Source organism: Lepus europaeus, chromosome 5 (genome assembly GCF_033115175.1).
Source record: "Lepus europaeus isolate LE1 chromosome 5, mLepTim1.pri, whole genome shotgun sequence".
NCBI classification, from domain to species: Eukaryota; Metazoa; Chordata; class Mammalia; order Lagomorpha; family Leporidae; genus Lepus; species Lepus europaeus.
In genome coordinates, this window is record NC_084831.1 from 94,359,288 (window position 1) to 94,380,711 (window position 21,424).

At 39.9% G+C, this 21,424-nt stretch overlaps 1 protein-coding gene across 2 annotated transcripts in view; it reads left to right on the plus strand.

Moving 5' to 3' along the window:
• The window catches only part of RTCA (RNA 3'-terminal phosphate cyclase), a 28,896-nt gene extending 10,316 nt beyond the window's left edge, over positions 1-18,580 (plus strand). The window contains exons 5-11 of one of the 2 annotated variants that reach the window (XM_062191824.1): positions 3,283-3,341; positions 4,956-5,097; positions 5,343-5,467; positions 6,853-6,911; positions 11,034-11,128; positions 14,164-14,268; positions 16,608-18,579. In XM_062191824.1, coding sequence (XP_062047808.1) covers positions 3,283-3,341; positions 4,956-5,097; positions 5,343-5,467; positions 6,853-6,911; positions 11,034-11,128; positions 14,164-14,268; positions 16,608-16,709 — 687 coding nt within the window. In that variant the 3' untranslated portion in view covers positions 16,710-18,579. Of the gene's footprint in view, positions 1-3,282; positions 3,342-4,955; positions 5,098-5,342; positions 5,468-6,852; positions 6,912-11,033; positions 11,129-14,163; positions 14,269-16,607 lie in introns of both variants that reach the window. The other variant, XM_062191825.1, reaches the window with a different exon arrangement.
• The last annotated feature ends 2,844 nt before the right edge of the window (positions 18,581-21,424 follow it).

Consider the following 21,424-nt stretch of genomic DNA (forward strand, 5'->3'; position numbering starts at 1 on the left):
CACTGTTCCATAGTGGGTAAAGCCGCCTGTGGTGCTGGCTTCCCATATGGGCACCGGTTCATGTCCTGGCTGCTCCACTTCTGATCCAGCTATCTGCTATGGCCTGGAAAAGCAGTGGAAGATGGCCCAAGTTCTTGAGCCCCTGTACTGGTGTAGGAGACCCAGAGAAAGCTGCTGGCTCCTGGCTTTTGATCGATGCACATCCAGCTGTTGCAGCTCCGGCCATTGTGGCCAGTTGGGGATTGAACCAGTGGATGGAAGACTCTCTGCCTCTCCTTTTCTCTCTGGGTAACTCTGACTTTCAAATAAATAAATTAATCTTTGAAAAAAAAAAAAAAAGAGGGAGAGAGAGAGAACTAATGGGAGAGACAGGTGGTGTAATCTTTTTTTCTCTTTTTTTTTTGAGATATAATTATTTACAATTAAATTTACCCTTTTTAATGTATGGTTATTTGATTTTTGACAAACATTTAGTTGTGAGACAACCACTACAACCAAGACAGAATAGTTCCATTACTCTAAAAAAGATTTTCTCAGACCCCTTTGTAGTGAGTCTTTCATCCCAGCCCCTGACAACCACTGATCTGTTGAAATTTTGCCTTTTGTACAAAATGTCACATAAAGGAATAATACGGTATGTAGACTTTGAGCCTGATTCTTTTGTTTACTGTAATATACTTGAGATTTGCCTGAGTTACTTATATCAACTTAAAAGCTAACTAATTTTGTTTTATGGAGGTACCAGTTTGTTTATCTACTCATCTGTTGAAGGATATTTTTTTTTCCAGTTTGGGGCAATAGTGAATAAATCAGTATTAACATTTATGTACAGGTTTTTGACTAAATGTATTTTTTTTTTTTTTTGGTAAATGTCTGGGAATGGGATTGCTGGTTTATTATTGTAAGTCCATGGCTAACTTTAGTACATGGCATCCTAAGTGGCTAAACATTCTGTGTTTTCATCAAAAGTATATGAGAATTCTAGCTGTTCTGCATTCTACTTGACACTTGATAATCGCAGGTTTTATTTTTTTAAGTTTCTTCTAACTTTTTAAAAAAAAATAAACAGGTTTAACAGCACATACCTCTTGTATACATGGATGATAACCTTAAGAAATGAATAAATCTCTCTCTCTCTCTCTCTTTTTTTTTTTTTGACAGGCAGAGTGGATAGTGAGAGAGAGAGACAGAGAGAAAGGTCTTCCTTTGCCGTTGGTTCACCCTCCAATGCCCGCTGCGGCCGGCGCATCGTGCTGATCCGAAGCCAGGAGCCAGGTGCTTCTCCTGGTCTCCCATGCAGGTGCAGAGCCCAAGGACTTGGGCCATCCTCCACTGCCTTCCCGGGCCATAGCAGAGAGCTGGCCTGGAAGAGGGGCAACCGGGATAGAATCTGGCACCCCAACCGGGACTAGAACCTGGTGTGCCGGCACCGCAAGGCGGAGGATTAGCCTGTTAAGCTACGGCGCCAGCACTTTTTTTTTTTTTGACAGGCAGAGTTAGACAGTGAGAGAGAGACAGAGAGAAAGGTCTTCCTTCCATTGGTTCACTCCCCAAATGGCTACTACGGCTGACGCGCTGCACCGATCCGAAGACAGGAGCCAGGTGCCTCCTCCTGGACTCCTATGTGGGTGCAGGGGCCAAGGACTTGGGTCATCTTCCACTGCCTTCCCGGGCCAAAGTAGAGAGCTTGACTGGAAGAGTAGCAACCGGGACAGAATCCGGTGCCCCAACCGGGACTAGAACCCGGGGTGTCGGCGCTTTAGGTAGAGGATTAGCCTAGTAAGCCGCGGCACCGGCCGAGAAATGAATAAATCTCTAGAGTAGTTCTCAAAGAGTTGCCTTAGACTTAAGGCTTCAAGACCATCTTTCTTAGAAATATTGCCATTTTTAGACGTGGTGGCATCTTTTTAAAATTTATTTGATATCTAGTTAACGTTAATCTCTTTTCAACTAGTAATTGCATGTCAAAGAAATTACATATTACAAACAGTATGTTACAAAACATAGGAAAATTGGCCGGCACCGCGGCTCACTAGGCTAATCCTCCGCCTTGCGGCGCTGGCACACCGGGATTCTAGTCCCAGTTGGGGTGCCAGATTCTGTCTCGGTTGCCCCTCTTCCAGGCCAGCTCTCTGCTATGGCCCAGGAAGGCAGTGGAGGATGGCCCAGGTCCTTGGGCCCTGCACCCGCATGGGAGATCAGGAGAAGCACCTGGCTCCTGGCTTCGGATCAGCAAGACCCGCCGGCTGCAGCGGCCATTGGAGGGTGAACCAACGGCAAAAAGGAATACCTTTCTCTCTGTCTCTCTCTCTCTCACTGTCCACTCTGCCTGTCAAAAAATTAAAAAATATATAAAAATAAAAATAAAAATAAATAAAAAACAAAACATAGGAAAATTACATGTTAAAGGTATTTGAGCCAAGCATTATATGTGTATAGTGTAATTATCATTATGCAATCATGAAAACTTACAGAATGGCTAAGGAAATCATGCCATGCAGTCACTCAGTTATTACTTAGTTAAGAATTTTTTTAGGAAAATGCTTGTTTATGATGTTAAATGGGAAAAAATAAGAATCAAACATTGTATATGCAGTGAGATTTCAATTATATAAAAAAACAGAGAAGATAGGATCGAGTGCTGTTTACTGATACTCCCTTTTATACTGTGGTATATTGAGAATGATTAGAAAATATTGGCCTCTAGAATAATATAACCACTGGAATCAAGTATCCTAAGTTCTGATTTTTTTAAAAAAAATTATTTATTTGAAGGGTAGAGTTACATAGAGGTCGAGAGAGAGAGAGGTCTTCTATCCACTGGCTCACTCCCCAAATGGCTGCAATGGCTGGAGCTGGGCCAATCCGAAGCCAGGAGTCTGGAGCTCTTCCAGATCTCCTGTGTGGGCACAGGGGCCCAAGGACTTGGGCCATCCTGTACTGCTTTCCCAGGCCATAGCAGAGAGCTGGATTGGAAGTGGGGCAGCCAGGACTCTAATAGGTGCTTACACTGCATGTGGCAGCCTTACCTGCTACACTATAGCAGTGGCCCTCTGAATTTTTTTTTTAATATATAGATTTGCATAACTTTGGTGAACTAAATGTTAAACTTTTAAATTTATTGATTTTTTTCTTTTAAAAAATGGAATTAGTTCATATTTTTATGAAACTATTTGCCTATAGTGCCTAATTGGTAGATTAGTACAGGCACTTTTGTTTTATAAATATACTTGTTGAATCACATGTAGTGATGGTTAAAGTAACAATAAACTGATTTTTCAGGTTTTCAAGCCAATTGTTGAAAAATTTGGTTTCACATTTAATTGTGACATTAAAATGAGGTAAGTTGTTTATTAGTCCTTTGAAAAATTAGACCTTAGAAAACTGTCATTCTGGAACAAACAAAAGAAATATTATATTTTATAGGAATACTGTACCTTGTTTTTGGAAAACAGTAGGCATCAGGGGTATGAGGACTTGAAAGCAGCTACACATTATACTTGTTTGTTTCTTGAAAAAAAAAAAAAAAACTGTTTTCAAAGGAATTTCCACACTGAGGTGCCTTCACATCTGGCATTACCCATGTCCTTGCCTAGAGTCCTTGTCCCCTATATGCAGACAACAGAACTAGGTACTGCTGGGTCGTAAAAGGGGCTGTCTTCCACAGTGCAGTCAGCATTATTTTCCAGAGAAATGTATGGACATTCAAGTAATTTATTTATTTATTTTTGACAGGCAGAGTTAGACAGTGAAAGAGAGAGAGACAGAAGGTCTTCCTTCCATTGGTTCATCCCCCAAATGGCCGCTACAGCCGACGTGCTGCACCAATCCAAAGCCAGGAGCAAGGTGCTTCCTCTTGGTCTCCCATGCGGGTGCAGGGCCCAAGCACTTGGGCCATCCTCCACTGTCCTCCCAGGCCACAGCAGAGCTGGACTGGAAGAAGAGCTACCAGGACAGAATCCAGCACCCCAGCAGGGACTAGAACCTGGGGTACCGGCGCTGCAGGCGGAGGATTAGCCTAGTGAGCTGCGGCGCTGGCCAAGTGATTTCTTTTGAAGGCTTCCCTTCTGTCACACAATAATCTGGTTCAGTTTCTTGGCATGGCATTTAAATGCTTTGCAGTCTTGCCCCAGTTTACCTTTCCAGCTTCATCTCTGTCTTCCTTTGAGCATACCGTATCTTCCAGCTGCATTATTTGCTAGTCCTTAAACTAGTGCCTTTGTACTTTCATGTTTTCGTGTTATCCTTCCCCTCCTCTCTTAAAAAGTGGAAATCCAAGTGTTTTTTTTTTTTTTTTTTTTTTAATGAAACTTACAGTTTATTGTGTGAGCTGTCTGTGCCTCAGTCGAATTCATCTTTACACCTCTGGTGTAATCCTCCTTATATTTCTGCTCTTTTCTAGCAGATTGTGTGGGGAACCATCTCCTTGTAGGATGCTGAACTCTTTAAGGGCAGGAGCACTGTCATTCTCAGCATCTGCTGTAGGATAAATGGCCTAAACAACTGAGTTAAATTTTTATTAGTGTTAAACTACTTAAATGTTTTTATTATATATATGTTAGAGTACCTACTATATGCCAGATATGTTTTTAGGCCCTGGAAAATTGCAGGAACAAAATAGACAGGTCCAATCATCAGGGAGCTTATATTCTAAAATAGCACATAAAATAGAACTTACTGCATTGGAGAAAATGTTCTGTATGCTGTCTAATATGTCATTATCCAAATGGGACTGTTGGGCACTTAGAATGTGACTAGGGGTCCAGTGAGCCAATTTTAACTTATTTAATAGTTGTATACAGCTTAGAACTACCATGTTAAACCATGTAGACCTAAAATATTTAGAACTCTTCCTGAATAACGTTTGGATAACATTCACATGTTATTTAATTATAATACTAAGCCTTATTTGTAATGCAATAATTTTGTGTTAATGTTTGTCATACTTTTCATAGGGGCTATTACCCAAAAGGGGGTGGTGAAGTGATTGTCCGAATGTCACCAGTTAAGCAGTTGAATCCCATAAATTTAACTGACCGTGGCTCAGTGACTAAGATATATGGAAGAGCTTTTGTTGCTGGTGTTTTGCCATTTAAAGTAAGTTGTCTAGATGTTCTTAGAAGTATATTATACACTGAAAATTATCATCTAATCTGAATTTTTAAATTATTATAAGACTTTTTTAATATTTTCATTTAATTTTTCCTACAATTCAGCACTCTTGAAAATCAAGTTTTTAAATGTTGTGTCAAAGTTCTAGTTTTGTGTGTCTCTGAAAGCCTGAAAACAGTTATTCAAATCATTCATTTGTTTTATTCTGTTTTTCTGACTTGCTAAAATAGGTAGCAAAAGATATGGCGGCGGCAGCTGTGAGATGCATCAGAAAGGAGATCAGGGATCTGTATGTTAACATCCAGCCAGTTCAGGAACCTAAAGACCAAGCATTTGGCAATGGAAATGGAATAATGTGAGATAATGTACCTTTTCTTAAACATTAGTTAAGCACACTAAAATAATTGTGCTATTTAAATTAAAGATTTGTAGTTTGCTCAAATTTATAGTTTTAAGGTGACATGTTTTTAAGGGAATTCTTATCAAAAAGAACGATATAATTAATTATAATGATTATTCTGAATTTTTCTCAAGTTAGTTTGCCTCTTATTGCATTGATAGGATCCCTTCACTTATATGGTGAGCTTCAGTGCTCAAGCTAATCAAAAATTACTCTGAAGCTGATCCTCTGATTGATATTTCCAGTTGCTTAAAATACCTCAAATGTGAAATCAGTTCACAAGTAAATATTAAATATAGCAATGATATCCTTAAAAAAGGGAGCTAAGGGGCTGGGGTTGTGGTGCAGCAGGTTAAGCTGCCACCTGTGATGCCAGAAAGCCTGGCACATCGAGTCCCAACTACTCAGCTTCCAATCCAGCTCCCTGCTAATGCATCTCGAAAACCAACAGCAAATTGTCAAGTACTTGGGCACCTGCCACCTGTGTGGGAGACCTGGATGGAGTTCCTGGCTCCTGACTTTGGACTTGACCAGCCCTAGCTGCTGCAGCCATTTGAGAAGTGAACCAGTAGGTAGAAGACCTCTCCCTGTCACTCTGCCCTTGCAATAAACAAACATCTTTATCTGTCATCTGTTGGTTCACACCCCAGACTCCCACAGTAGCTGGGACTGGGCCAGGCTGAAACCAGGAACCTGAAACTCCTCTTTTCCTCCCATGTGAGTATCAGGGACCCAAGTACTTGAACCATAATTTACTATCTCCCAGGATGTGAATTAACTGAAAGCTGGAATTGGAAATGGAGCCAGGACTCAAACCCAGGTACTCTGGTATAGGATGTTGGTGTCTCAAGTGGTGTCTTAACCCCTGTACCAAACACCTGTCCCTTTTGTTAAATTTCAGACTCTTTGATTCGTAATTTTGATTGAAGTTCTTAAAGGAAATGCTTACTCTTTGCGATAATGCTGTCTAACAAAATCAAAGTCCCACATAAGAACCTTTTAATTTAATGTAATCATCAAATACTTTATAGTACTCTGTGCCTGTGGCACAGTACCACTTAGCATGGATGATGTGATAACTTGGAAGAAGAGTGTATGAGCAAATTTTCCTTATCTATGGAACTTTCCTGGCCAAGCACTGAAAGATATTGATGATCTGTTTAAGGCTGATGGAGAATATTAATCATTCTGCTTTCTGTATGAAGAATTTCACTTTTGTAGTGTATTCACCAGATATAATTCTGCCTCTTTAACACTGTGACTCTGTATCATATTTTCATATAATTTTAGGATATTTATAGCATAGGTAGTAACTTTTTTTTTTTTTTACATCTGTATAGCATTATTGCTGAGACATCCACTGGCTGTTTGTTTGCTGGATCATCGCTTGGTAAACGAGGTATAGGTCCCATTGCTGCTATAAAATTCCGTTGTTACCTGTTGGTATTAGAATGTTATATTATGACAGATGACACATTTAAAAGGATACAATCAACTGACTTTTTAAAAAATTTTTTTTATTTATTTGAGAGGTAGAGTTACAGACAGAGAGAGGGAGAGACAGAAAAGTCTTCCATTCACTGATTCACTCCCCAAATGGCTACAACAGTCAGAGCTGTGCCAGTCTGAAGCTAGGATCCAGGAGCTTTCTCTGGGTCTCCCACATAGGTGCAGGGGTCCAAGCACTTGAACCATCTTTTACTGCTTTCCCAGGCCATAGCAGAGAGCTGGATCAGAAGAGGAGCAGCTGGGACTTGAACCTGTGCCCATACGGAATGCTGGTGCCTCAGGCAGAGGCTTAGCTTTCTACGCCACAGTGCTGGCCCCCCTTACTACTGTTTTCATAGCTAAATAATTTGTCTGTTATGGTCAGACACACTTAAAGAGTTGCTCCAGGCCGGCGCTATGGCTTAACAGGCTAATCCTCCACCTTGCAGCGCCAGCACACCGGGTTCTAGTCCCGGTCTGGGCACTGGATTCTATCCCAGTTGCCCCTCTTCCAGGCCAGCTCTCTGCTATGGCCCAGGAAGGCAGTGGAGGATGGCCCAAGTGCTTGGGCCCTGCACCTGCATGGGAGACCAGGAGAAGCACCTGGCTCCTGGCTTCGGATCAGCACGATGCGCCGGCCACAGCAGCCATTGGAGGATGAACCAACAGCAAAGGAAGACCTTTCTCTCTGTCTCTCTCTCTCACTATCCACTCTGCCTGTCAAAAAAAAAAAAAAAAAAAAGAGTTGCTCCAAAATATTACTTAGCACCATATGGGATTTTTTTTTTTTTCTTTTTGGGGTAGTATGTACAGCATTTGCTTGTCACGTCTATTTGATCTTTCTTTTACTACAGAATGCTCCCTTCACCTTTTTAAAAAAATTTTTTTAAAATTTATTTGAAAAGCATGGTGACAAGAGAAAGACAAAGACAGAGAGAGAGAGATATCTCCCATTTGCTAGTTCACTCCCCAGATGCCTGAAAAAGCTGGGGTTAGGCCAGGCTGAAGCCAGAAGCCAGGAACTCCATCTGGGTCTTCTACATGGGTGGCAGGATCCTAAGTACTTGGACCATCATCCACTGCCTCCCAGGCTCATTAGCAGGAAGCTGGATTGGAAGCACAGAATAGCTGGAACTTGAACCAGGCACTCCCATATCAAATGTAGACATCCTAAGCAGCAGCTTAACCAGCTGTGTCATAGTGTGCTCTCTCCTTTTAACTTTTGTTTTCTTTTTGTGATATTGACCTTTTGAAAAGTTCAGGCCTTTTTCTCACAGAATTTCCTACAATTTAGATATGTCTAATTATCTCATGATTTGATACATTGTTACTAAACATTTTTAGTAGGACTATCACATAGGTGTGATTTTTATTACATTCCACTGTGTTGCATCAGGGAGAGCATATGATGTCAGTGCGTCCTCTGTTGCTGAGGCTGAGTGTGATTACTTGGTTCAGGAGCTATCTCCCAGAACTGTGTCTTTAAAGGTTCCTTTCCCCTTTACACTTAACAAGTAATTCTGGGACAGTATGTGAAGACCATCTGATTACCCTTTTCTCATAGAGCTTTTACCTAGGAGATTTAGTCTATTGGTGACTCTCCCCTGCATACATTAGTACATGAGTATTTCAAAATATTGAATGAATTTGGGAGAGGGGAATTTGTTTAAAATTTGACATATTAGGGAGAGGAGATATGCCACTGTTTGGTAATATTTAAAGTTACTTTTGCCAGCCAGGTAACTCCTAGATGAACATCTAATTGTGTGGTGGCTGCTTGCTTTGTTTCTACTTTATTGACCTCACATAAATGAATTCTGCTTAAAATAGTGCTGCACAAAGTGATTGGCAGACAGGTGGCGTATTAGCATCATCTAGGAGTTGTTTCTAAAATGGTCTCAATTTGAGTATCTTCTGGCTTTTTAAAAGGACAAAAGTATAAAATGGTCAACAGATAGAACAGAGAAATCATTTGCTTTAGGACATCACAAACATGTCATGAATTATCATATATATGGAAGAAGAGGAGGAAAGTAATCAATTTCCATGCAAAGAAAACAGAGTGATTAACCAGAGGCATAATTCATCTTAGCAGACTGTTTGGCTCCCATAGTAAAGAACATATCTAAAAGAGTAGTCAAAAGATACTATATATTCAACAACAAAAAATAAAATATATTCTTTCCATAATTCAAAATTGAGCCTGTTTTTGAAACATCCAAAATATCAGAACAAAAGCATTCGGATCTCAGAAGCTGTTAGGACATTGCTCCTTTATTTAAGTATAATACTAATGAGCAAAATTCCCATGTTTAAAAAAACTTTATAAAAATCCTGATTGCCAGTTCAGTTACCATTATTAACCCCAGTAGTGGCCAATACTAATGAAGATCCATTCATACCGTTGTTCACTGTAAGTTTGACTGTGTACAAAGAATTATGAATGACTCTGAGAAATACTTCGCTGCTGGACAGAAAACTTTACTGTGCTCGCTGCTTTCTAGTACTACAAAGCCAGGTATTTTTTTTTCTCCTTAACATCCTCCATCCCAATGTTAGCCATTTTTCAAGGGATCTGCTTAAATCCTTCCTGTGCCATAAAACCTTTTCAAATTATTCTAGAACCAGCAATCTTTTCCTTTTCTGAACTCCTGTTAGATTTATTGATTATACCATAAAACATAGCATCTAATTATAGTTTACTTCTCCAATATATGAGTATTTTTTTTTATGTCTTCTTAGCGAAAGAACCAGTTCTTATCATTTAGCATTGTGTACACATGGTGGTTGGTCAGTACCACTATTATGTCCTGGTCTTGATCGTAGCTGCTTCAGAAATATTACATTTAATTTTTAAAATAACTTTGAAGCATAATTATTTTCTTCACCATCTCTATATGGAAGGTCAAATGGCAAAGGTTAAGTAGCTCACCCAAGAAGTCACAGTTCATTTTACATGTTCCAAACTGTTCCATTTAGTCATGTAAATACTTGGCCAATTGACGATATAAAGGAAAAGTTTATTATATTATTATAATAACTTGTGTCAGGAAAAACAGAGTTAAAATTCCAAAGATTCCACTGTTTGGGGAAGTTTTTATCAAGGTTTATTTAATCAGATAAATTTGCAAATATAAAATAGAAAGCAAAATTAGCCACATTCTCATTTTTTTTTTAATTTTCATTTTCATTTGTAGCCAAGGATTTCTTTTAAAATAAATAACTTATAACTTAAAGCAAAATACAGATAAATAGGATTAAATAAATATATATTATATATGCTTATATATAATATATATTATATATATTATATAAATAGTGTTGTATAATACAGTAGAATATAAGAATTTATTGTATATTTTATAAAAACTAAAAGAGAGGAATTTGAAGGTTCCCAACATAAAGAAATGATAATTTAAGGAGGTGGAAATTCCAGTTACTCTGATTTGATCATTACACATTTTATGTGTAACCCTAACCCTAACCCTAACCCTAACTCTAATGTATTGAATTACTATGCTGTACCTCGAAAATATGTACAACTAAAAAAAGATAAAATAAGTATCTTAGAAGATTTTTGCATTCCTCTATTTCTGATAGACTTATTTTATATGTAATGTCAACCCAAAGATTTGGGATATGTATGTAGAAGCAAGGATTAGGGCAACGGGGTAAATATTCTGACTTTACATAAGATAATACCTGTTCAGATCTTAAAGTTAATGTAGTTTTTAAATATTTGATCGGAAGATGTTACCTGCTTTTGTTTAGATAAAAATTCTGTGATTTTTTAGAAAAATTCTTTAATTTTGATTTAATTGCTTGCAGACTAATTGTATTGAGGCATAGCATTATAGGGTCTTAGTTATAAACTGCTAAATTTGTAGTTTCAAAACATCCTATTTTTTCCTCTACTAGTGCATTTAAAGGTACAAAATATTTGAATATGCTAAGTGCTAAGAAGATTAAATAACTAAAAATGTTATCCTGAAAGATGCATTAATGTGATTTTTTTACACTGTGCCTGCTTTAGGTGTAAATGCAGACAAAGTTGGAATTGATGCTGCTGAAATGCTATTAGCAAATCTTCGACATGGTGGTGCTGTGGATGAATATCTGCAAGACCAGGTATGACATGTTTTTAATAAAAACCTTCTAGCCTATCAGATTTGAATATTTGCTTACTAGATTAAATACAAACTTTAGTTACTGATTTTCAGACACTGATTAGCAAGTCCTACTTTACATTTTTTTTTAAAATGTTCTTTTGGAATTTATAATTCTCAAATTTCAGACCTCATTTTATTTGACCTATCTCTTAATTTGACACAATTGGGTCTTTTTTTTTTTAAAGATTTTATTGGCCAGTGCCACGGCTCAATAGGCTAATCCTCTGCCTGCGGCGCTGGCACACCAGGTTCTAGTTCCGGTCGGGGTGCCGGATTCTGTCCTGGTTGCTCCTCTTCCAGTCCATTTCTCTGCTATGGCCCGGGAGTGCAGTGGAGGATGGCCCAAGTGCTTGGGCCCTGCACCTGCATGGGAGACCAGGAAAAGCACCTGGCTCCTGGCTTCGGATCAGCGCGGTGCACCAGCCGCAGTGCACCGGCTGCAGCGGCCATTGGGGGGTGAACCAACGGAAAAAGGAAGACCTTTCTCTCTGTCTCTCTCTCTTACTGTCCACTCTGCCTGTCAAAAAAAATAAAATAAAATAAAAATAAAATAAAAGATTTTATTTATTTATTTGAAAGGCAAAGTTACAGAGAGACAGAGAGAGAGAGAGAGAGAGAGAGAGATCTTCCATCTGCTGGTTCACTCCCCAAATGGCCATTGCATCAGCTGGAGCTGGGCCAATCTGAAGCCAGGAGCTTGGAGCTTCTTCCAGGTCTCCCACTGGGTGCAGAGGCCCAAGAACTTGCATCATCTTCTGCTGCTTTCCCAGGCCATAGTGGAGAGCTGGATTGGAAGTGGAGCAGCCAGGACTTGAATCAGTGCCCATATGGGATACTGGCACTGCAATTGGTGGCCTCACCTGTACAGTGCCACTCCTCCCTCACCCCCCCCCCTTTTTTTTTTTAAGATTTCTTTATTGAAAGAGTTAGAGAGAGATCGATCTTTCATCCTCTGGTTCACTTCCCAGATGACCACAATGGCCAGCTGAAGCTGGGCAAGACCAAAGCCAGGAGCCAGGACATCCATCCAGGTCTCCCACTGGGGTGGCAGGGGCCCAAGCACCCAGACCATATTCTGCTGCCTTCCTAGGCTCATTAGCAGGTAGTTGAATCAAAAGTGGAGCAGCCAGGACTTAAACCAGTGCTTATGTGGGATGCTGGTATCACAGGCAGCAGCTTAACCTACTGTGCCACATTATCAACCTCAATTGCTTCTTTCTTGAAGGTTTTCTTCACTCGGTTTCTGAAATAGTGTCATCTTCCTGTCCCACTGGCCATATCTTCTAGTCTCTTTTGCTAGTTTATTGTTTTCTTTTCAACTTCTAGTTTTTGAAGAGTCCCTAAGCTCATGCCTTTGTTTTTTTGTTTTTTTTTTTGACAGGCAGAGTGGACAGTGAGAGAGAGACAGAGAGAAAGGTCTTCCTTTTTGCCGTTGGTTCACCCTCCAATGGCCGCCGCGGTAGGCGCACCGCGGCCGGCGCACCGCGCTGATCCGATGGCAGGAGCCAGGTGCTTCTCCTGGTCTCCCATGGGGTGCAGGGCCCAGGAACTTGGGCCATCCTCCACTGTACTCCCTGGCCACAGCAGAGAGCTGGCCTGGAAGAGGGGCAACCGGGACAGGATCGGTGCCCCGACCGGGACTAGAACCCGGTGTGCTGGCGCCTCAAGGCGGAGGATTAGCCTAGTGAGCCGCAGCGCCGGCCAGCTCATGCCTTTGTATCTATATTCACTTCCTCTGTTATTTTTTTCAGTCCCCTTGCTCAAGTCGTGTCTGTATGCTGATGACTCCCAGACTTATGATACTAGCCCAGACCTCCCTCCTGAAGTTCTTGCTCATTATATCATCTGTGTCTCGCAACTTCTGCACTTTTCTGTTTCATTGACCTCTCAAACTGAACACATCCATTCACATTGAGAAATGCCATTGAATGTTTTCAAAGATCTAAAATTTTATGGCCCACTATTTTTATAGATTGTCCTTTCTACTATGCTTTTCTTTCCTTAATCCCAAATCAGCAGTTTACACTTAGCACTGGCATCCCAAATGGATGCTGGTTGGTGTCCTGGCTGGTCTACTTTTGATCTAGCTCCCTGCTAATGCACCTGGGAAAGCAGCGGAAAGTGCCCCAAGTGCTTGGCCCCTGCCACCCACCTGGGAGACCCATAAGAAACTCCAAGCTTCTGCTTAGGCCTGGCCCAGTCCTGGCTGTTGCAGTCATTTGAGAAATGAAGTAGCAGATGGAAGATCTCTCTCTCTTTCTGACTCCACCTCTCCCTCTCTATAACTCCGACTTTCAAATAAATAAATAAATAAACCTTTTTTTAAAAAAAAAAACAGTAAATGAAACTTTTTCATGCAAACTCAGTTGATCTAATTAAATGTTAGTTTTCAACTCCATATTTTATTCTTTTTTTTTTTTTTTTTTTGACAGGCAGAGTTAGTGAGAGAGAGAGAGACAGAGAGAAAGGTCTTCCTTCTGTTGGTTCACTCCCCAAATGGCTGCTATAGCCAGCGCGCTGTGCTGATCCGAAGCCAGGAGCCAGGTGCTTCCTCCTGGTCTCCCATGAGGGTGCAGGGCCCAAGGACTTGGGCCATCCTCCACTGCCTTCCCAGGCAATAGCAGAGAGCTGGACTGGAAGATGAACAACTAGGACAGAACCGGCGCCCCAACCAGGACTAGAACCCAGGGTGCCAGCGCCGTGGGCAGAGGATTAGCCTAGTGAGCCGCGGCGTCGGCCATATTTTATTCTTAAACATTAATTTAAAAAATTCTATGTTGAAAACTACTGCTAAGCATTTGTGTACCACACTACAGACTTGAGTAAAGTGAGTTGTTTTTTATCATTTTTTGAGGCCTTCTGGAGACCCAAAGAAATAGAAATTCTTTTTTAGCTATTTGATTTCCAGTGTTTTCATTATGGATAACAGTAGAATTGTAACTCCAAGTATTAGCAAATGTGTGAGATTTTTCTTTCCTGTTCTTTTTTTAATAGCTGATTGTTTTCATGGCATTAGCCAATGGTGTTTCTAGAATAAAAACAGGACCAGTAACACTCCATACACAAACAGCTATACATTTTGCTGAACAACTAGCAAAGGTGAGTATTCCATCAGAAAAATAATTCTTATTGTAGCCAGTTTGGCTTAAGTTTTAATAAACAGAAAACTCAATAATAATTAGAATTGCTACTGCATGTAGAATACTTCCTGTGTCAAAGACACTGAGCTAATTCTTAAGTTTATCTGAATCTCCCTACTCTGCATAACCATTGAGGGTAGCTCTTTATTATTTCTGAATAATGAATGAATAATGAATAATGAATAAAGGAAGATAGATTAAGTTGTTAAGGCTACATTGTTTCTTTTTAAAAATTCTTATTTATTTTATTTATTAGAAACACAGAGAGGCAGAGACCTCACATTTACTGGCTTGCTCCCTCAACTACTGGGCCTGGCCAAAGTCAAAAGTCCAAAACTCAGTTCTGGGTCTCCCACATGGGTGGCAGGGACCCAGGTACATGAACCATTACCTGCTGTCTGCCCAGGTGTGCATTAGCAAGAAGCTGGAATTGGGAACAGAACCGGGACTCGACCTAGGCACTCTGATATGGGACTTGGGTGTACCAAACAGCATCTAACTACTGTATTACATGTCTCCCCTTAAACACATAGTTTCTTAGGGGCAGAGTTAGCCTTTGAGCAAACCCAGGAAATCAAACTTAAGAGCCCATGCTCTCATCACTGAATGGTACTACGTTTTAGAGTAAGTAAAGGTGTTTTAATTGGAGCCATGAAATAAAGTCACAAGGGACTTCTTATTGGTTATAAATGTAAATGCTTATATAAATTTTTAAAGATTTTGTTTTCATCTCATTCTGTTAGAATAGAATTTTTGCTGAAATTCTAACATTCATTAATCCTTTTAAATTTGAAGAATAGATTTATAGTTGTTAGTAAAAAAAGATTATATTTCTGTATAAACTCATATCCATATCTTTACTGCAGGATTCTTAACTTTTTGGAAGATTTTTTTATTTATTTAAAAGGTAAAATGACAGAGAAAGAGGGAGAGAGAACAAAAAAGAGAGAGAGAGACCTTATATTCCTTAAGGCTCCCTCTAACTCCACATTTTTATATAACTAGATTTAAATATAATCTAGAAATGATTTCCATAACAGTTGCTTATTTTTCTTATTTTCATAAAACTTGTAATTTGAAATATATTAATAACTACATTAATACTTTGGTTATCTAGGTCAGGATTTAATGTTTATTCATTAAATGATAATTTCAAATGTCCATTGTGTGTCAGTATACTGCCACAGAACACTGAAACTGAAAAGAATTTGTGAACCTTACAGTTCAGTGAGGCCCCAAGATAATGGTTTTCAAATTGTATTTCAAAGAATCCTCAGATTTTAGGCACACTTGAAACCATTTTTCCATAGATTCAGCCAAACTACTCATCTATTTCAAGTTCAATTGATCCACTTTTGCTTTATAGTTATTCTCCAAAGTATAGTGATAGAGGTCCAATATTTTAAAGCTTTTGTTAACAAATGAAAAATACAATGTTAAGCCCAATAAGGATGAAGGAGGCTATCCATCACCACCACCACCCCTCCTCCCAACCCATCTTCTCTGAACTAGATGTTTTTGAATAATATATTTTGGGATTTAAATTGTCAAGAACATTTTAGGAAAATTGAAGAGTAATTTGATACTTGACTAGATAAAAGTATCAATGTTTCAGTTCCATGTTTTAGAAAAATTTTAGGGAGCAGGGAGAGGAGGTGCATTATAATCAAAACAGATTTCAAAATAGGTATTTGCCTAGGCTTTATCCTAGGAGTTCTGATTCAGCTACTATAGAGTGGGACCCAAGCATATATATTCTTTGTTTAAAAAAAAATTATTTGAGAGGTAGAGTTACAGACAGAGAGAAGGACAGACAAAGAGAAAGGTCTTCCATGCACTGGTTCACTCCCCAGATGGCTCCAATAGCCAGAGCAGAGCAGATCTGAAGCCAGGAGCAAGCAGCTTTTTCTGTGTCTCCTACCCAGGTGCAGGGGCCCAAGCACTTGAGCCATCTTCCACTGCTTTCCCAGGCCATAAGCAGAGAGCTGGATCGGAAGAAAAGCAGCCAGGACATGAATCTGTGCTCATATGGGAAGCCAGCACTGCCGGCGGAGGCTTAGCCTACTATGCCACAGTGCCAGCCCCACCAATCATATATATTCTGGCAAAACTCCGCTAGTGTATATACCTTTGAACAAGAACTATAGTTCTAGAATGAATTATGTTCAATCTCTGTGCTGTTGGATTTTTCATGAATCATGTAACCTTCATGTCTCTGGAACTTCTCAAAATGAGTTTGGAGTTATGGGCTCTTTATCCTTCTGTATGTTACTTATGTACTAAATATTCTGCTTTCAGGCTAAATTCACTGTGAAGAAGTCAGAAGATGAAGATGATGCCTCTAAAGACACTTACATTATTGAATGCCAAGGAATTGGGATGACAAATCCAAATCTATAGGATATTTACCTCATAATAGCACCTTGGTGTATTACACTAAACCATTTCAAAAATAGGAGTACTACAAAACAGTGAATAAGAAGTAAATTATTAAAGGACGACTTAAGTTAGAAGGTGAAGTACAGTGTTCAAACTTTGCTGAGAATACTTCATCAAGTTAACCTTATTTTGAATAAAAGAGTTGGTGGCATATGTATGATAGCTGATTTCAATAAAGTATTGAAATAAAATATTATTTATACCAGAAGTAAAAAAATTTTTTAAGATTTATTTATTTGAAAATCAGAGTTACTGGGAGAGGGAGAGACAGAAACACAGAGAGAGAGAGAGAGAGAGATCTTGCATCTGCTGGTTCACTCCTTAATAGCCACAATGGCAGGGGCTGGGCCAAGCAGAAGCCAGGAACCAGGAGCTTCATCCAGGTCTTCCACATGGGTGCAGAGGCCTAAGCACTGAGCCATCTTCTGCCACTTTCCCAGGTGTATTAGCAGGGAGCTGAATTGGAAGTGGAGGAGCTGGGTCTCGAACCAGTGCCCATATGGGATGCCAGCATCACAGGTGGCGGCTTTACCTACTACACCATAACACTGGTCCCCAATTTTTTTTATGTAATAAAGTCAGGATACATATTTGATAGGTAATTTATATACGGTTATCATCCCCTTACCTAATGTTTTCCCTGTTGTGGTTTTAATTACTCAAGGTAAACTGTGGTGCAAAAAATATTAAATGGAAAATTCAAGACATAAATAATTCATCAGTTTAAATTGTAAGCGATTCTGTCATGTGATGAAGTCTGCTCCATCTTGCCTGGGGTACGAATCATTCCTTTGTCAATTGCATCCACGTTGTATATACCATCACCCGTCAGCCAATAGCTGTCTTTTTAGGTTATCAGATTGACTGTCAGTGTTGCAGTGCTTGTGTCCAGCTAATCTTGTTTTATTTAATAGTAATCCCAAAGCACCCGAGTAGTAATACTGGCAATTCAGATAAGCCACAGAGAAGAAGTAAATGATTCCTTTCACTATCATCTCATGTCATTACAAGAAGAGTGAGTATAGTACAATAGGAAATTTTGAGAGAGACCATATTCACATTACCTGTTCTAGAGTATATTGCTTAACTAGGATATGGTCTGAGAAATGCAGTTAGATTATTTTCTCATTGTGCAGACAACAGAGTTTACTTACACAAAGTAGATGGTATATGTTAATCACTGGACATGGCCTCATTTTTTTTTTTAAAGATTTATTTATTTGTTTATTTGAAAGGCAGACTTACAGAAGCAGAGAGTGCTTCTATCTGCTGATTCACTCCCCAGTTGGCCGCAACAGCCGGAGCTGCGCCAATCTGAAGCCTGGAGCCAGGAGCCTCTTTCAGGTCTCCCACAAGGGTGCAGGGGCCCAAGGACTTGGGGCCATCTTCCACCGCTTTCCCAGGCCATAGCATAGAGCTGGATTGGAAATGGAGCATCCAGGACTCGAACCAGCACCCATATGGAATGCCAGCACTTCAGGCAACAGCTTTTACCTACTATGCCACAGCACTGGGACATGGCCTCTTGATACAATCTATCATAAGTTGTATGGGGCTGCTACCAGGGAAAAATGGTAGACTTTTTTTTTTTAATAAGTAGAAATATACTCTAAAATAAAAAGTATAGCATAGTAAATGCATAAGCCACTAACAGTCATTTGTTATCATCCAATATTATGTACTATATACACAAAGATATGACCTATACTTTTATATGACTGACAGTGTAGTAGGTTTGTGTTTACCAACATCACCACAAAAATGAGAGTAACATTATTAGGAATTTTGATAGGAATTTGATTAATAGGAATTTTTTACCTCTACCATAATCTTACAGGACCACTGTTGTATATGTTGTCTGTTGACTAAAATGTTATTTAGCATGTGGCTATTGTTACAGTGTTCTATTTTTTATTAGTAATTGTTGCTAATCTTACTGTTCCTAACTTATAAATTAAGTTTTATTTATGTATAGTAAAAAAACACTTTATATATGGAGTTTGGTACTGTCCAAAGTTTCATGCATCCACTTAGGCTCTTTTAAAAATTTTTCATTTTATTCAAAGTACACACAGATCCATCTGCTGACTTACTCCTCAAATGTTTATCAACAGCCAGGTTGAGGGGCTGGTGTTGTGGCATAGCAGGTTGGATTGCTGCCTGTAACACAGGCATCCCAAATTGGCACTAGTTTGAGTTCCAGCTGCTCCACTTCTGATCTAGTGACCTGCTGGTGTGTCTAGGAAAGCAGTGGAAGATGGCCCAATTGCATGGGTCCCTGCACCCACATGGGAAACCCAAAGGAAGCTCCTGGCTCCTGGCTTTGGCCTGAACCAGTGCTGGCCATTCTGGTCATTTGAGGAGTGAACCAGTGGGTGGAGGATCTCTCTGTCTCGCCGTCTCTCTCTGTAACTCTGCCTTTTAGATAAATAAATTAAAATAATTAAATAAGACATTAAAATTAACATTAAATAAATTTTAAAAATAAAGTTAAATAAAGAATAACAGCCAGGTCAAAGCCAGGAGCCCCATTCTTAATCCAGGCCTCCCACATGGGTGGCAAGGACCCAAACACTTGAGCAGGTAGGAACCAAATGTTGGAACTGTCATCTGCTGTCTCTCAGATGTGCATTAGCAGGAATCTGGTAATGGGAGTGGAGTGGGACTGTGACTTGAATCTGGTTACTCAGGTATGGGATGCAAGGGCTAAAGTGGCATCTTTTTATTTTATTTTAATTTATTTGAAATCAGTTAGATAAGGAGAGGCAGAGCTTCCATCTGCTCTTCAGTCCCCAGATGACTGCAATGGCCAGTGCTGGCCAGGCTGAAGTCAGGAGCCAAGAGTTTCATCTGGGTCTCTCACATGAGTGGCAGGGGTCCAAAAACTTGGGCCATCTTCCACTATCTCTCCCAGGCTACTAGTCCGGAGCTGTATAGGAATTGGAGCATCCAAGACAAACCACTGCCCATGTTGGATGCCAGTGTTGCAGGGGGCAGCTTAACCCTTTATGCCACGATGCTGACCCCAGCCCAAGTGGCATCTTGATCTGCTTTCCAAATGCTCATCCCCCTACCTATGGTCTTGGAACTTGAGTAAGGGGAGACTACTATATGTAGTTTTTTTTTTTTTTTTTTTTTTTTTAATGTATTTATTTGACAGTGTTACAGACAGTGAGAGAAAGAGACAGAGAGAAAGGTCTTCCCTCCATTGGTTCACTCCCCAAAATCCACCATGGCCGGTGCTTGCGCTGATCCGAAGCCAGGAGCTAGGTGCCCCCTCCCGGTCAACCATGCGGGTGCAGGGCCCAAGCACCCGGGTCATCCTCCACTGCCTTCTCAGGCCACAGCAGAGAGCTGGGCTGGAAGAGGGGCAGCCAGGACTAGAACCAGCGCCCACATGGATGCCAGTGCCACAGGCAGAGGATTACCCTACTGTGTCATGGCGCCGGCCCCCCACTATATATAGTTTTAATCTCTGCTGAAATCTAATGTAATGTATAATGAGAACACCTTAGGCAAGCGTACTTGTATTGTCAATGATAAAAATCAGCATTGTCTCATTCTAATTGTATGTACCTTCCACCTATTGAGTATTGGTAAATATTTAATTTCAGTCTGTTAAATATACTTTGAAAGCTGAACAGTTAGAGCTGCAAAATTTTAACCCTAATAGAGTTGGCCAAATTCAGCCTCAGGTAAATTTTTGCTTGGCTTATACAATCAAAAAAGATAATTGAGTGCCTTTAGAATGGAATGTGCTTTTACATTTAGATTACTTCATTGTTAGTTGAGGTTGTTACTCAAGTGAGACCAGTCTGGTGTGTCTGCTTAATATGCTGAATGATACTCATAGAGAGGAGTTCATTAAAACTTGGGATCATCTTGGGCCTTATCTAATGATTAAAACATAGTCCAATATGTATATCCATAGGATGGTAGTATGTGCATTCATAAAATCCTGAATTGGTCATTAGAAATAGCATGGTGAAAAAGAAATTACTCTGTGTACATAATCATTACTCTCATCCTTGTCTGATTTCCATGGCCTTGGACATCTAGGTTTAATTTGCTTTTTTTTTTTATTAAATATTTATTTATTTATTTATTTGAAAGAGTTACAAGAGAGAGGGATAGACAGAGATGTTCCATGTGCTGATTCACTCTCCAGATGGCTGCAATGGCTGGGTCTGGACCAGGCTGAAAGCCAGGAACCAGAACTTCTTCTGGGTCTCCTTGTGAGTGGCAGGGACCCAAGTACGTGGACCATCTTCTGCTACTTATCCTAGGCCATTAGCGTGGAGCAGCCAGGACACAAACCAGCACCCATATGGGATGCCGATATTGCAAGAGGCAGCTTTACCCACTTCTCCACAATGCCAGCTCCTCAGTGTACTATAAATATGACGATTGTATTATTGTTTGTTGCTTACATTTTCACAAAGGAGTTAAGTTGTTAGTTTTTAATTTCTATAACAGAAGAGATAATATCTTTTTAATTTATTTTACTTTTTTTAAAATTTTATCTTAAAGGCAGAGACAGGCAGACAGAGAGCTTCCATTTCATGGTTCACTCCCCCAAATTTCTATGCAGCCATGGCTGGACCAGGCTGAAGCTGGGAGCCTAGAACTTAATCTACTTCTCCTATGTGGGTATCAGGAACCCAAGTACTTCAGCC